This window comes from Pipistrellus hanaki, assembly GCF_964339955.1.
Source record: "Pipistrellus hanaki genome assembly, chromosome: 19".
NCBI lineage: Eukaryota > Metazoa > Chordata > Mammalia > Chiroptera > Vespertilionidae > Pipistrellus > Pipistrellus hanaki.
The window spans coordinates 9,180,578-9,198,240 of NC_140521.1; the positions used below are offsets into that span (position 1 = coordinate 9,180,578).

At 46.0% G+C, this 17,663-nt stretch overlaps 1 protein-coding gene across 5 annotated transcripts in view; it reads right to left on the reverse strand.

The window, feature by feature from the left end:
* Positions 1-17,663, reverse strand: part of UBE2L3 (ubiquitin conjugating enzyme E2 L3) — a 31,863-nt gene that overhangs the window by 12,167 nt on the left and 2,033 nt on the right. For 2 of the 5 annotated variants that reach the window (XM_084867852.1, XM_084867855.1), the window contains exon 2: positions 1,415-1,510. The exons of 1 other annotated variant lie outside the window; for it this stretch is intronic. In XM_084867852.1, the coding sequence (XP_084723978.1) occupies positions 1,415-1,510 (96 nt within the window). Of the gene's footprint in view, positions 1-1,414; positions 1,511-1,919; positions 2,057-5,096; positions 5,114-17,663 lie in introns of those variants that run through there. 2 more of the 5 variants (XM_084867853.1, XM_084867854.1) reach the window with 2 other exon arrangements.

The following is a 17,663-nucleotide window of genomic DNA, read 5'->3' on the forward strand; positions in this document are numbered from 1 at the left end:
CCAGGACCTTCCAGTCCACCGGCCGACGCTCTATCCACTGAGCCAAACCGGTTTCAGCAGTTCCAGGGACTTTTAAAAGAAGTCACAATCTGCACCAGCATCAAGAAGTAAGCATCTATAGTAAGAATGCTTTTTGTTCCACGTTAATAAAGTAGCCAATCTGTCCATAAAGAAAGATTTTATACAACAATGTAGGGTAGATCAACAAGGAAAGAGCCTGAGGCTTAACTGGTGACAGTGGAGAAGAGAAGAAGGTGGGTGGATGCAGAAGAACAGGAAGGAAAGGGAGCACACTGACAGGTCTCAGTTGTGAACAGGGAGACTAGGAGCAGGCAATGCCAAGTTACCGGAGGCTGCTTCGTGGACAGATGGTGAGCTCTGGGGAGAAGGCAGGAATGGAGGCAGAGATGGGCTTCTTCACTTATATTAATAACCTAGTAACCAACAATGCTGGAAAAAACAGGGATCCCCAGAAACAAAACCGAATGAGAGAAAGGCGAGACACTAAATTAGATTCATGTCTAAGAGTTAAGAGGAAGCAACAGGACAGAAGCAAACGGCACACTCGGGAGGCAAGTGGGGAACACAGCTCCGGGGCTGCAGAGCCAGAGGTGTGAGCCGTGTGCGTGGTGGGAAGCAGCTTCAGGAGGGTGGGAGAAACTGGGATCACAAACTGGAGTTAGTACAGAACAAGTCTCTTGAGGGGTAAGGAGATGAAAGGATGGAGAAAGAGCAGACACTAAACAGGAAGTAGTAAGGTCACAGGAGAGCTGCTCTTAGGAGGAGGCCGGAGCCTGTCTGAAGACAGAAGGCAGTGAAACAGGAGCTGGAATCAATGGGGGCAGACACTGGGGGAACCAGTTGTCAACTGCGTCCTTGAAACTCTCCACACCAATCCAGGGCCCTCACTTCTGGCTGTTTTAAGAGATGCTGGGTGAGGGGAACAGGTGGGCCATGAAGCAAAGGGATTTGAGACTAATGGGAGGCTCACACCGGAGGGTTAGAGACACAGATGAGGATTAGAGCCCAGGCAGGACAGCAAAGAGAAGATCCGGATGGGAATACCCGCCACCTCCCAAAAGAGGTCAGAGAAGGTGGCTGTCCGGCCAAATGGGGTCAGGCCCAGAGAAGCAGGGAAGATAGGAGCACAGCATGCACACTCCAATTCTTTCCCGGGTTGGTTAACAACAGCCCTGGAAAGCTCGGGACACCCAGAATGTTACAAAACCAGCACAAAGTTGGGATTCTACTCAGGAACCCAAGGCTACAGTATAGTCCCTGCCTTATTACCCGCCGCTGTGCTTCTGTTGGTTGCCTATCCTAAAAGTCTCCTTAGGAGTTAGAGAGACAAGTCCAACAGCACACACACCACCTTGAGAATAATCTGATAAGAAGGGAAGTGTTCAATACTCACAGGAACAATAAGCCCTTGCCAAGTCAATAAATTAGCTTCATCAACCTGGATGTTACGGAAGTTTTTCATTCCACATTTGCGGATTTCTTCAAGCTCCTGTTGATTGACAAAGCATAAATGGGTGTCAAACAGAGGAAAGCACCACATATTAAGATCCCTTCTGACTCCCTCAAATTAAAAACCGGGTGCCAACACCACTAATGATAAAATTTCCCTGTGGACTAGATCATGCCTGGTCTGGTTAAGAGGCCCAGAGCCATGATGGTCCCCTCAGCCCATGCCCCAGACCAAGACAAGTCCCACCTTGGTGAACCCACAGACTCCACAGGGTAAGTGACTGTGCTCCTATGAAAGCACGGCCTCCTCTCTGGGCTGTCACCACACAACAGGGCACAAGAAAGGCACTGCAGACCTGACTTCTAACTGAGCTCTATTAAGCACTGACTACGTGTGAGACGGCGGGGATGTAAAGATGAATAAAGTGGGACCAGGAGAACACACATACCCACAAAGTTTTCTACCCAACGCTGTAAGTGCGATTTCAGGACTCCACCTCAGCATGGGCACACAGCGAAGAGAACAACTATCCAGTCTGGGATGGGAGGGGGACAGAAAACCTTCACTGAGCCTCGGTTTCCTCAGCTGCAAAACAGGGATAGCAAGACCCAGAGCTGTAGACAATGAAGGGGAAACCACGTTGTAAACAACAGAACCCCTTGCAAATATAAGGGATTATTATTATACAGTTAACACCACCTCATCCAGGAAGAATGACCACCCTGACTACTTCAAGGCCCTGCCTGAGATGTGTTTGGTCTAGAATTATCTATCAACTGTGCACCAACCAGACATTTCCCGCGGGTTTCCCAATAACTCAAGTGAACGTCCAATAGATGTTATGGCTCAACGTCCTCCATTCTCAGATACCTGGAGTGATGTGCTGCCCCCCATTCATCCATGGCACAACAGCCTCCTCGCCATCTTCTGAGTGCTTTCCCTTCGGCAACCCCGGGGCACCACCCAGTTGAGCCCGGCCTCCACTGCTGCACTGGAAGGACAGCCTACTCACTAGTCTGGCTTCCCTCCTTGGTGGTCTGACCCGTGAGCCCCACCAGACCTGAATGGACCTCCACCCCCAGGTGTTGGTGCTCTGGCTCACAATGGCATGGAGGCTCTGAATCAGTCCCCACATCGAATCCAAAAGATATCTCTACCCCCTATTCCGATCACACAGCTGACAGTTTACAAGGCATCCTAGGGACACAATTCCAAAAAAAAAGGGCAACTGAGCCAGTGCTACAGCTTCTCGGTTGGAGGATGTGTGAAGCCTGGCATGGAGTGGGCCGAGAAAGACAGCATGTCGAGCGAACATGCAAGAGACAGGTGAGCCACAATGACACTTCAGGGCAGACAACAAGCCCAAATTTCTTCCCACAGAGTCCTGCTGCTTGTCAACCTTAGCTTCCGACTACAACCTTCTAGGTCTGGGCCCCATCCTGGAAAATCCTGGTCCAGCAAGTGCAGGGTGGTGAAATTTGAAACAGGGATTTTAAACAAGCTACAGTGGGACGAGAGCCACTACCACTGAGAGACTGAATTCCATTTCTAAGCAATGTGCAGCTTCAGAGAGGGAAGATGCTAGCAGCAACGGCTACGACCCCTGAAGTAGGGGAAGGGGTGGGCTGGCCCTTTTCCTGAGCCTGCAGGAGGGAAAGCATGGAACCTGACAGACCACTCAACCTGCTAACTGGTCCTCCTCCTTATGCCTGGGGCTCAGCAGAAATGCTCACCTGGGAATTATGCAGGCTGGGCAGATTAAGGAAGGGGAAAAGGCTGCACATGCATACGACCACCATGGCCCACTCCTCTCCAAACAGAATGTCAGCTCCATGAGGGCGGGTGTGAGGGCAGGCATCAGGAAACCTGAGAAGCTTATGGTCATGCTTTGCCAAACACTTCCTAATGATCGGATTGGAAAGCTGGGGCTTGGGGTAAGAAAGGGGCTCTGGAATGGGAAGGGATCTCTATGAATTTTGATTTTCTGGTACTTGGCTCAAGATGTTAGATTTAAGATGCCTGGCTGAGACAAAAGATATCATGTCTGTAAGGGCCACCTCCTACCCAGCTCTCAAAAATGCAGACAGAGCCGAAACCGGTTTGGCTCAGCGGTAGAGCGTCGGTCTGCGGACTCAAAGGCCCCAGGTTCGATTCAGGTCAAGGGCATGTAGTACATTGGTTGCGGGCACATCCCCGCTAGGGGGTGTGCAAGAGGCAGGTTGATGTTTCTCTCTCATCGATGTTTCTAGCTCTCTATCTCTCTCCCTTCCTCTCTGTAAGAAAATCAATAAAATATATTTTTTTAAAAATGCAGACAGATAGAATTTTGAAATCAGACAATCAAAAAAGAAGAAACAGCAGGAGAATATATTCAATATCCATGGGACAAAATACATTTTACAATATTTATGGCTTCAGAAATCCATATACTAACAATATGAAGTATGGGTGATAAATACAAGAATGAAAATTTCAAAAGAATTACAAAAATATGTCAAGATGAGGGTCAACTGTAATATAGCAGTGAAAAAACTGAATCTTAAAAAAAAAAAAAAAGGAAAAAACAACAAAAGAAAAATTGCAACTTGTTCAAGAGAAAGGGAGGAACAAGTGAGCACTGTGCATGGGGGTGAGGAAAAGCACCCACTGGTGCTTTGATAGCAAGAGATACATGAACAAAGACTAGAGTCATACGGGTGGGGGTGGGGGTCACACACCTCCTGGCCAAGAAAAGGCAGCACGCATGGTGGCAGGCCTGGGAGGCTCAGGGAACCCAAAAGCAACCACCAGAAAAATCCAACTGACCTAGCTCTCAAGTTAACCTCACCAAAGACGGAAGAGGCAACATCCTTTGCATAATTCTAACCAACAAGGAAGTACTAATTATAAGACAGAAGTGAAAGAAACTGAGACAAACAAACAAGCAAGCCCGCCCCTAATCTCCAGGGGACACCGGGCAGCCCCCTAGGACAGTGTTTCTCAACAGGGAGGGTGGTGCCAGCATCCAGCAGAACTCAGCACTTGAGCATCCCAGCCCTGCCCATTAGATGCCAGACATTGTGATACCACCCCACCCTGATTGCCCAATGTCCTGAAGAGCCCAGCTGCTGAGAACCATCGGCACTACCAGGCCAGGATACATTGCACAAGATGGCAGTGCAGATAAGAACTATTCAACCCAAAATGCCAATCACACCTCCACTGAGAACAACTTAGAGAAGATGGATTTAAGTCATTCAGAGAAAAGACAGATTCATCTGAAGGTATGAAACTCGAAAAGGCAAGATGACTCAAGAGTACTGACAAACCCTCAAGCAAAACTGCGCCAGTAACTGAGAATGAAGGACTGGGGAAGGAATATAATGAAACCAACGCAAACTCCGAGTTAAAATTCCAAATGATGGATGAAAGGACCCAACAAAGAAAAAGTGCGAGAGAGGCCCCACTCTAGAACAACAAAGTCAGGAAAGCTATAGCCAAGAATGACAGAAACTTTACAAAATATGCCCCCCAAGATTTGTTTCACTTCTGCTCCGAGCAAGAAGCAGTCCCCTGTCAGCTGCTCCAGGGGACAACCGGGCTGACAAACCAAGAGCTCAAAGGAAAGCAGAACCAGGCAACTCACATGTTCCTTCTCCCGGTTGGGGGCTGCCCAGCCAGGTTAAGTGATGAGGGAGACAGAGTGCTTCTCACAATGAGATCCATTTCTGAGTCCAGACATGAGAGACGTGAGAGAGCCTGGGTGTGCTTATCAGCTCTTCAAAGGGGAAAAGCTCATTCCCCCCAAACTGCAGCTCAGAGAGCTTGATGCTCACTCCAGGTCACAGTGTGGCACTGCCTAACAGCTCTGCAAGTACCAGGAGGCGGCCTTGGACCCAGCAAGAGTGCACTGCTCCAAGTCCTGCACAAAAGGCTCAGCTCAAACAGTGAGAGACAGGACACAGTAGTACACAGTAAGCACTCTGTCACACAACTCAAATGTGTGCATCCAAGTCTGGGCAAAGTATTTTTAAAAAATTTATTTTATTGATTTTTTGCAGAGAGGAAGAGAGAGGGATAGAGAGTTAGAAACATCAATGAGAGAGAATCATCGATCAGGTGACTCCTGCACACCTCCCACTGGGGATGTGCCCGAAACCAATGTACATGCCCTTGACCGGAATCGAACCCGGGACCTTCCAGTCCGCAGGCTGAAGCTCTATCCAATGAGCCAAACCGGTTTTGGCTGGGCATAGTATTTAATAAAATCTTTTTTTTCTTCTTCTTTGGAGGTCTATGATGGAACATTGAAAAACTGTCCAAAATCTCCCAGAGGATCCTCACACATGACCTGATTGAGAACCCCCCAGGAGCCAGTCATTCTCAGCTCGCTTGTGGCCACGGTCCTCTTTAAGAAAGCCAGAGGAAGAATCAGCTGTGCAAGCCAGGGCTGCTTCAGCAAGTCTCTGGACCAGCAAGTCTCAGGTAGGGGGTGCTTGTAGTTTTCAAAAGCATATTCCTTATCATCCTGTAACTTTTATTTGCAAAGTAGGGAAAGGTGCTCTGTGCCCCAAAAGAACTACAGGAAGTAAAGCTGAATGCCATCTTCTTGGCTGCTGAGGCGGGACCGAGAGAAAGCAGCGCTGCTCTCTAACAGCCTGCAGGTAAGAGCAGGGGAGGCCCAGCAGACAGCAGCAGAGGATACCAGCTTCATGGAAGAGAAGCTCTTGAGATGGGCCTTGAATGATGGGGGAAGCCGGACTTCTAGAGAGAAGAGAACAGGCATTGTGTGTGGTAAATATACTCAAAGACATAGGAGAAATCACAGGGGAAAGTTTTAGGAAGTTTTCGAGTTTGGCTACAGTGAGTATTAACTTTGGGGATTCCTCCAGGGTATGTGCCCAAGCCCCTGGGGAAGTTATTCAACACCCATGGAGAGGAGGTGGTGGGTCAGGACCAGAGGAGGTAGAGAAGGAGGGGAAAGAAAGATGGACTCACGCACAGGCCCACTACAGATCTGCAGAATCAGAACCTCCTGAGTTCAGCTGAGCACTTGTGCCTGGGGATCCTCAAGTGACAATGCTATGCACCCTGCTTAAGAACCACTGCACTTATCCAACTGGGGTCTTCTAGCAAGAAAGACACTGAGGCCGAAACCGGTTTGGCTCAGTGGTAGAGCGTTTGTCTGCGGACTGAAGGGTCCCGGGTTCGATTCCGGTCAGGGGCATATACATTGGTTGCGGGCACATCCCCGGTAGGGGGTGTGCAAGAGGCAGCTGGTCGATGTTTCTCTCTCATCGATGTTTCTGGCTCTCTATCTCCCTCCCTTCCTCTCTGTAAAAAATCAATAATATATATATATATATATATATATATATATATATATATATATATTTTTTTTTTTTTTAAATATATTTTATTGAGTTTTTACAGAGAGGAAGAGAGAGGGATAGAGAGTTAGAAACATCGATGAGAGAGAATCATCGATCAGCTGCCTCTTGCACACCCCCTACCGGGGATGTGCCCGCAACCAAGGTACATGCCCTTGACCGGAATCGAACCCGGGACCTTTCGGTCCACAGGCTGAAGCTCTATCCACTGAGCCAAACCGATATCGGCTCAATAAAATATATTAAAAAAAAAAAAATAAAAAAAAAAAAGACAGACACTGAGGCCCTGATTTAGTGCCATTTCCACAGTTAGAAATAAGCTTCTAAAAGAACTAACATTGCCCTAGCCAGTTTGGCTCAGTGGATAGAGCATTGACCTATGGACTGAAAGGTCCTAGGGTTTGAATCCGGCCAAGGGCACATGCCGGGGTTGTGGGCTTGATCCCTAATAGGGGGCATGCAGGAAATAGCCAATCAATGATTCTCTCTCATCATTGATGTTTCTATCTCTCTTTCCCTCTCTCTTCATCTATGAAATCAACAAAAATATACATTATTTTTTAAATCAATGGGAAAAGGAAATATCCTCAGGTGAGGATTAACAAAACAAAGTGGCCTATGACCAGAACTCATGGGGTCTTAAATAGAAAATAAATGTTTATGGTGTTCGCACAAAGGTTTCAAACAAAAAGTAAGGCAGCGGGTTGCCAACAGCACATCACCACAATTGCCTCTGGAGGGCATCAGCTTAGGGTCATCACCTTCAAAATCCTAACAAAGAACAAGAATGGAGAGGTGCTAGGGAAGATGCATGCCTTTGGTGCAAGAAGCATGCACCAAATGCAGCCACATGAAAAGCAGGAGCAAGACACTGAGAAAGGGTGAGAAGAAGTGGTTGGCTGTACTGACACCCTGCAATGTTCACAGCTCATAGGGTACGACTGGAAGGTCACAACATCCGAGATAAGCAAATCAGACATATTGGCTTCATTTTACAGATGACAGAGCCAAGGCCCAGGTTACAGATCTTGTACAGGGCAGGGCAGGGCCAGACTAGAACCAGAGCCAGGAACCATTCCCCTCATAATCACATCAGCTGCACAAGCAATCCGGGTGTGAACACTTTACTGGCATAGGCAGTGTGGCGCTCCTGTTTTTGGAGCAGGGTCCTGGGAGGGCTTCGCTTGCTCTGGAATAGCACTTTCCAAGATTTATAATGACAAAAAGCACGAACTTACACAGCATCTACACTGGCCCTTCACAGCCAATCATTAAATGTTTATGTTGTGCAAGGAACGTTTCTAGGCTCCTCCTGGCCAGGCAAAATGAAACCTGGCAGATGGAGCTGGGTGTCTGAGAGAAAATAACACAAATCTGCCTTACATCTAAGTACAGGATCGCTCTCAAAATACCAGTTACACAACTGGTAGGAGATTTAGTAATATGAAAGGCCCACTCCTTGTTTTTGTGTGACAGTAGAAAAGTAACTAATTTTGACAGAAATGCATTTTCCAAGACTGCACCAAGCAACCAATGGCAATGGCAATATATCATTACTTCAATGTAATTAAATACTGTAAATCTAAACATAAGGCTTCAGAGCCCCAAACACAATTCTCTTATTTCAATTAATACTCAGCAAAGGGAGTGGGGCCCACACCAACACATTACCCCTTCCACAGGGCAGCAGTATGCTAGCTATTTTACACTTACTTCTTATGACAATTAATAACTTAGCTATTCTCACATTTCCATGAAGATTTCATTACCCCTTTTGGAGAAATCAGAACTCTGAGGCTCAAGGTGAAGACACAAATGAGTCCAAGGCAGAAATCAAGATCTGACCTCAGGTCCTGTTACCTGACCCCACTACTCCAGGGAGGTGGGCCACTTGTCAAGAATCGTTCTAGCCCTAACCGGTTTGGCTCAGTAGCTAGAGAGTCAGCCTGCAGACCAAAGCGTTCAAGGTTCAATTTCAGTCAAAGGCACGTCCCTTGGTTGCAGGCTTCTCCACGGCCCAGGTCCTGGTTGGGGCTCGTGCAGGAGGCAACCAATTGATGTGTTTCGCTCACATCAATTTTCTGTCTTTCCCTCTCTCTCTTCTATTCTCCCTAAAAATCATTGAAAAAATATCCTCAGATGAGGATTAAAAAAAACAAAACAAAAACAGTCATTCTAAGACATGATTGAAAAGAACACTCAGCACAGGTTTTAAGGAATGCACTGCTACACACTCTGGACAAGTGTGGCTCAAGCCCCAGCTGAGCGAGCTCTCATGCCAGCTCCATACAGTCAGCTTCCAGCCAGCAGCCTCACTCCTGGAATGTATTTGTCTCCATGTGAACATGGGTGTGCCTGCATTCCTGACCTACATCATACACTGGAGTTCAGCACCCTCACCAGACTGAGAGCTCCTCGGGGCTGGGACACAACTTCTTCAAGTCTGTCCACACTAGAGCCAATGACACAGAGCCTCAGACAGGACAAGTGAGAATGGCGACCGCTTGTGTAAGCATGTGATGGATCCTTCTGGAAGTTTAGTTGTGCTATTTTTCTTAACAGGTACACTAGTATGAAGCAGACATTTACAAACCATCTCAGAAAGGGCTCAGAGGCTGTTCAACTTCTGAGTTATATACAACCTCTCCATCACCCCATGACAGTCAAGTAGCATCCACTCTTAGAAAGACAGAGAGCAGCGCCGTGAGCATTGGCTTTGACAGAATTGACTACTTTGGTGGCAAATGTACCTCCTGGGCTAGGACTTGTTAAAACAGTATTTCACCTCTCTGCTGAACTATGCTAATAAGAAATACAAGCAAAATCTGGTAAGACAGACGAGCCTGTGTGGCTCAGCAGTTGAGCACAGACTCGTGAAGCAAGAGGTCACTGGTCATGCCCAGGTTGTGGGCTCAATCCCCAGTAGGAGGCCGTGTAGGAGGCAGCTGATTGATGTTTCTCTCTCATCAATGATTCTCTCTCCCTCCCCTTCCTCTCTCACTAAAATCAATAAAAACATGTTTTAAAAATCTGACAAGATAATGAAGCACAGAAAACTATAATCAACTGCTAAAAACAGAACAAAACCCAAACCACCACCTTACCCAAAATGAATCCTACTCTCCACCCTGTCACTCCTCAAAAACCAAAGCAGTCATGTGAAGAGCAGGAGTAAGACCCTGAGAGCAGGTAGAGCAGGGCAGTCAGTGAGTGCACCCGGCTCACTGCTGGCTGTGGACGGCACCCTATAAGCCTCAGCCTCCTGTCTGTCAGGGGCCTCTAGAAGCTCTGGAATTCTAGAAAGACTGTGGAGCAGCAGGAGGAGAAATGGAACAGCTATCAGAAGCCACCTTTTACCTTTTCTGCTTCAAGGCTAAAGAAAAGACAAAACTATTATTTCCAGAACTGTAACTACTCATTCAAGAGTTGCCTTCAGTACAAATAGAGACCCCATAAGGCAATAAAATAGAAAAGAAAAAAAAGAAAAAAAAAAAAAAGAGTTGCCTTCAGGAGAATCCAAGATGCCTGCTCCGGTAGGCACCTAGCCGCAGCCGCACGCAACAATTTCAATAAAATACAACTAAAATATAAAAAAAGAGTTGCCTTCAGCCAAAACCGGTTTGGCTCAATGGATAGAGTGTCGGCTTGGGGACTGAGGGATCCCGGGTTCGATTCCAGTCAGGGGCATGTACCTTGGTTGCGGGCATATCCCCAGTGGGGGGTGTGCAAGAGGCGGCTGATCGATGACTCTCTCTCATCGATGTTTCTAACTCTCTATTTCTCTCCCTTCCTCTCTGTACAAAATCAATAAAATATATTAAAAAAAAAAAAAAAAAAAAAAGAGTTGCCTTCAACCCCCCCCCACCCCCCCCACCCCCAGCTCAGCACCTTTTGCTGCCTTCCATAGCACCTGGGCTCACCTTTGGATACAGCAACTATCACTACACTGAATATATATTCAGAACAGAAAGAACCAATACACAGGAAGGGTTTCCGAGATATTGGGAAGACAAATTTTGAATTCCAGAGCCTTTTGATTTTGTTGGAAAAGTCAACGTTTTAAAAACAAAGACATTCACACAGCTGTCTCCGTGAACTTTTCACCTAAGAGGTTACTTCAAGAGGCAGGAGAGCACTGCAGGTTAAGAGCATGGGCTCTGCCCCGGTGGTGAGGTCATGTAGCAGGCCTGCCCCTCCCTGGCCTCGGCACCACTCCTGTCATCCCCCCAAACATCCTTTCTTGCCAGGCCGCTCTTCTCACTGCCCTGGAATAAGTCTTCCTCACTCCCAATATCTCCATGTATAATAACTCGCACTAAATATGTGCCAAACATTCTTCTAAGCACTCGATGCATATTAACTCTAACCTTCACATACAGATGAAGTAACTAATGTGCAGAGAGGTTAAGTAACTTGCCCAGGTTCACTCAGACAAGACACTGCAGACCCAGGACTCAAACTCCAGAATCTGAGCTCTTAACCGCTAAGCTGTATTCTCCCTCAATAGCTTTGCCCCTAGTAAAAGACCCTTTCCTCCCCGCCTTTTTTTTTTTTTTAATTGGGAAGAAGATTAAGGTTATCTATGCCCTTGAGAACAGACATGAGGAGCCTGGCCAGAGACACACAGGCTGAAGCCCTCACAAGTGAGAGGCTGGCCGCTTCGCATGGATACTGCAGAGGGGATCCACCGGATCCCTCAACTGAAAGCTATGGCCTCTCTGCCACCTGTCCTTAAACCACCACCATCTCCCTTCACGATGCCCCTTCAGGTAGGGGCAGCTCTTCCAGCGGCTGGCTAAAGGACTTAGCCCTGCCAAGGCAGAGGGAGGGACGGCCCCTAGTTCTGGAGGCCAAGTGTGCTGGACATGCCAGCCTAGAGTAAAACTGGCCACTTCCCCAATGCTTCTGGAGGGCACCTCGAGGCTTGCCCAACTAAAACCCAAGGAGGGACAGCACAAGGGCAGAAGCATGTGGCCATATTGGGCGATAGATTGTGACCGGGGTTCCTCAGGGCATCTCTCATCACCATGGCCCACATCCATCCTCAGGAATGAAAGCTATTTTCAACCTCGCTGACTGCCAGGCTCCTTTCCTCTTCAATTACCAAACCCTAGTCATTCTGAAAAGCCAGACTAAGTCCCATCGCTTTTCCACGTCAGAGGTCCTTCCCTCCCCTGAAGGCCGTTATTCAGTGTGCACATGCATCCAGCATAGAGTAGACAGACCAGGATTTCTTTGTTCTAGGTTCATGCCCTTCTCCCTACTGAGCTCAAGGAGGTGTCCCTTGAAGCCGAGTCTTGAAAGACAAGAAGTTACCTGGTACAGAGAAGAGACCCAGGATGCAAAGAGGGATTCCACGGTCTCCCCTCCACACCAACCTGAAGCTCCAAAAGACTGAAAAGAAAAGATTGGAAAGACCAAACCTTGAAGAAATATGGTAAGGAATGTGGATTTTTAAATAGAGTCCTGACCTGCTAAATTTGGTTCCAATCTCTGAGTAGGGTCTGGACACATGCACTTCTCTTGGATGAGCTGCTGATTAGGGATCATGTAGGACTGAGGACAGAATGACTGGTGAGGAGTAAAAGGAAACCACTAGGAATCTGATGCAGGTGTCCCACAACTGGGGATAGCTTGAACTGAGGGAGTGGCAGCAGTGGGGATGGAGAAAAGACAAGCAGTAAACAGGGATAAAGGCATATATTGTATATATATAGTTCAGCAGAATCTGGCAAATGGCTAGATGTGGGAGAAAAGGCGAGCCAGGCTCCCCCAGGTATTTCCCTGACAACCGAGTACACAAATGGATCAATACCTAAGTAAAGCAAGACAGAGGGCACAGGATGAGCTTAGATTTAACTGCTTACAGGTCTATGTGCCATTCAAAGCGAAACTCTCAAGATGGATAAAGAGTCTGTGCTCAGAAGGGATGTCTTCATGGTTCTATAAGCTTGACTACTGCAGCAAAGAAAACAAATATTTAAGCATTCAGTGATACTTCTCAAATGGAATGAGAGTATTTTCAAGTATGCTGGTAAAATAAAACTCGAAGTCAACTTTAGAGTTGTAACAAGACCAGAAAAGGTCCAAGCACTGAGATAAATGTTTTTGTTCTAGTAAAAACTTTAAGAAAAGGTTCCAAATGTTGCAATAACTTAGTATACTCTTTCCCATTAAAATGTCCCAATTATATATATATTTTAAGTGTATTTTTATTGATTTCAGAGAAAAAGGGAGAGGGAGAAAGAGATAGAAACATCAATGATGAGAGAAAATCATTGATTGGTTGCCTCCTGCACACCCACACAGGGAATCAAGCCTGCAACCGGGCATGTTACCTGACCTGGAATCAAACTGTGACCCTGATTCATAGGTCAACAATTGAGCCACACTGGCCGGGGCAATTATATACACTAATAGAAGAGAAAGATGCAAATTGACCTTACCTTCATGACACCCACCAGCCAATCAGGAGTGTGCATGCAAAATAACCCAAGAATGGCAGGTTAATTTGCATACACCGGTGCCCAGTGGCTGGAGGCAGAATGCTTGCATTGTTGCCATGGCAACGATGCAGGCATTTCGCACTGCCCCAGCTGCTCCCATGGGAAGGCGGAAAGGTGGCTCTGGGGCAGAGCAAAGGCTGTGGCAGCAGCCAGGATAAGGAAGGCCCATTCTGCACGAATCTTTGTGTATCAGGTGTCTAGTATTTTAATAGAGACACATTTACAAAGTATATGGCTGAAGAAGGCTGAATTTGTCCCAACTTCCTGGGAAGCATGAATTCAGGATAAAAAATACAATGCTTTTCTCAATTCCCCAAAACCTAGTGGATTCAGGACACTTACACTGGCAAAGCATGATTTATAAAACTCCCTTCACCTCCTGGCATATAAAACACCAGTACCAGACATACTCACTGCTCTATTGTGTTAGTTACCCAACCTCATCTATCTATACTAATAAAAGGTAATATTATATGCTAATTAGACTGGGAGACCTTCCGGATGTCCTTCCAGACGAAGCCATGGTGGCAGGGCCGAGGCAGAGGCAGTTAGGGGCGATCAGGCCAGGAGGGGGGCCAGTGGGGGCAAGCAGGCTGGCGGGGGGGGGGGGGGGGGGGGAGCAGTTGAGGGCAAGCAGGTAAGCAGGCAGAGTGGTTAGGGGCAATGAGGTAGGCAGATAGGTGAGCAGTAAGGAGCCGGTCCCGGATTGCAAGACTGCCAGTTTAGGGCCTAAACTGGCAGACATCCCCCAAGGGGTCCCAGATTAGAGAGGGTGCAGGCTGGGATGAGGGACCATCCCCTACCCCCACCCTCAGCCCATGAATTTCACGGACCGGGCCACTAATAGAATATAAATACCTATGCTCAAAAGCAAACTAGTTCACCCTAACAAGTTTGGCTCAGTGGATAGAGCATCAGCTTGTGAATTGAGGGGTCCCAGGTTCGATTCTAGTCAAGAGCACATCTCCCGTGGGGGGCATGCAGGAGGCAGTGGATCAATAATTCTCTCTAATTTTTTTATGTTTCTCTCACTCTCCCTTCTCTGAAATCAATTTTAAAAATAAAATAAAGATAAAAACTTAAAAAAAAATTTGCCCTACCCAGTTTGGCTCAGTGGATTGAGGGTTGCCCTGTGGACTGAAAGGTCACAGTTTTGATTCCACTTAAGGGCACATGCCCAGTTGTAGGCTCAATCCCCAGTGGAGGGTGTACAGGAGGCAGCTGAGCAATGATTCTCTCTCATCATTGATGTTTCTATCTCTCTCTCCCTCTTCTTTCCTCTCTGACATCAATAAATTATATTTAAAAACAACAACAACAAAAACCCACTGCTATAGCCCAGCTAGTGGGGCTAGCATTGAGAGTCAATTCATGAACCAAGAGGTCACTGGTTCGATTCACAATCAGGTACATGCCCAGATTGTGGGCTTGGATCCCCAGTAGGAGGTATGTAGGAGACAGACGATGTTTCTCATCGATGTTTCTATTCTTTACCTCTCTCTAAAATAAATAAAACATTACAAAACAAAACACTGCCACAAATCTCAAATACTCATCTCAACCGTTACACAATAAAATGACACCCCTCTCTTAAATTCACAAATTTTCCCACTGAGAAAGTCCTGGGAAAATACTCAGCTAGAGGGCCCATAGGGGAGATGTGTGTAATTGAGGACTGAAAATAAATAAGCAAACTGCAATCAATTTCCTTAGCCACACCTTCAGTTTCACTTTTGTAGCTATTTCCCCCCTGATTGCAGCAATAGTTACTATCTGCTTGTTGCCATCAATGCTGAACTCTCTGCCTGCACATTAAAATGTATTTAATGTCTTATTAACATTGTAACTCCTAAAAGGGGTTCTGAAAAAGGCTAAAAAAAAAAAAAAAAAAAAAGCTAGCTCTTTTTCATTTCAACCTTTCTCATTGCATGGCACATATAAAACTAATTACTAAAATTCTGCAGCACAGCAGAAAGTACACTTTTTTGCCAACCTGACAAAAAAAAAATAGGTATAATTGTCATTTTTTTATTTGACAATCTAAGGGAAAAGAGGTCAGTGTCCCTGACTAAATAATTAGGTATTGCATACTTTACAAATACCTGCAGCACACTAGTGTGCCTCTTATTGAAAAATGCTTTTAGCAAAAATTTTTAATGAATTCTTTATTATACTCACTTTGCCTAAAATAATTTCTCAGGCCCATATATGCAAATCACTCTACCTTTAATAATTTGTTTTACACTATCTGCAGTCTGTAATTGTTACAAAGAAATCTCTGAATCTATGTGTCCTGGAAAACAGTTTTTGAGGAAATCTAAAGTTTTTAAAAATGTAATGCACTTGATTATTCAACATGTTTACCTTTTACCACTGAAAATCCCTTTTATTTCCACCCATATATTGACCAAACTGCATCAATCTGTCTTCTTTTTTAAACTAAAGAAGCTTAAACACTGCCTCTCAGAGCCAATGATCAACACCATGAAGCCATCATTCCCCCACTGAATTGAAAGAATTTCCATCCAGCCCTAGCTGGTTTGGCTCAATTGATAAGGGTGTTGGTCTGTGGACTGAAGGGTTCGATTCCGGCCAAGTGCACATGCCTGGGTTGTGGCCTCAGTCCCTAATGGGGGGCGTGCAGGAGGCAGTCAATCAATGATTCTCTCTCATCGTTGATGTTTCTATCTTTCTCTCCCTCTCCCTTCCTCTCTACAATCAATAAAATATATTTTTAAAAGAAAGGGGGGAAAAATAAAGAATTTCCACCCATAACTCAAGAAATTGCATACCCTTCCATGCATCCTTGGAATAATAAAGTACGACAAAGAGCATGGAATTTGGGATTTGGAGCCAAGGAAATTTAGCATCTCATCTCTCCCCACTCAGGTTTGCTACTCCACCTATATCTAAGCCTCACAATTTTCTCATTTCTAGAATAAAGATGACAATGCGCTAACTTTCAGAGTAACTACAAAGAAAGAACTACATAAAGTGTTACTAAAAAGAAAGCCAACAAATCTCCCAGTATTCCATTTTCTCACCTACAAAATGGCACTTAATAGGTACTCAGCCAATCCTATATAATAAAGGGGTAATATGCAAATTGACCATCACTCCAACACACAAGATGGCTGCCCCTATGTGGTCAAAGATGGCTGCCGTAAGATTGCCACCAGGGGAGGGAAGTTATGGGCTATTAGGCCAGCAGGGGAGGGCAGTTGGGAGCGATCAGGCTGGCAAGAGAGGGCAGTTGGGGGTGACCAGTCCAGCAGGGGAGGGCAGTTAGGGGCAATCAGGCAGGCTGGCAGGGGAGCAGTTAGGAGCCAGGAGTCTTGGATTGTGAGAGGGATCCTAGTTTGGAGAGGGTGCAGGCTGGCTGAGGGACACACACACCCCAGTGCATGAATTTCGTGCACCAGGCCTCTAGTGTCACATATTTTTTTTAAGCTCTGATTTGTTTAAACAAAAAAAAATTTCAAAAACCATAGTAACTCCCCTCTGAGAACCCCAAATTGGGTCAACTGGGTTAGATTAGGGGATACCATGATGAATTAGGTCAAGATCCCTGACCTTGAGGAAGTCAGACCCAGTAAGAAAGACAAGTCTAGCACAAATCAGATTGTGACAGGTGCTCAAAAAGAAACACAAAGAAGTGCTGCAGTAGCATTTGAGATCTTGCTTCCTGGCAACTGTCACTTTTGGCTCAAATAAACCCATAAAAATTTTTCAAATTAAAAAAAAAAAAGGAAATGCTGTAGTCACATGGAGAAGGAAACAATTTGATCAGAATTTGGTCAGGAGGAGGACCACACACACTTCACAGAAGAGCTGGCACTGGAATCGAACCTGGAACTGACCTGGAAGGAAGGTAGCCTTTCTCAGGGAGAGCAAACAGGTGTGCAAAGAGAGACAACATAACAAGCGAGTAAGAGCAGGGGGCTCTGCAGCCAGAATTGAGATCACAGCTCACTCTCTCCCCCTAATAGAAGCCAATGAATGAATCTCTCTGCATTCCATTTTCTCTCCTACAGAAGGGGAACAAGTGTTTATTTAACTAGGGATTAAACACGATCATGAATGTGAAGTACAGAGCTGCACAGAGTAAAAGCTTTTATTTTTTATTTTTTTAAGGTAGCTGCCCGCCAGCGTGGCTCAGTGGTTGAACATGGACCCATGAACCAGATCACGGTTTGATTGCCCTGGTTTCCGGCTCATCGTGCAGGAGGCAGACGATCAATGATTTTTCTCATCATAGATGTTTCTATATATCTCTCTCTTCCTCTCTGAAATCAGTGAACACATGTTTATTTTTTT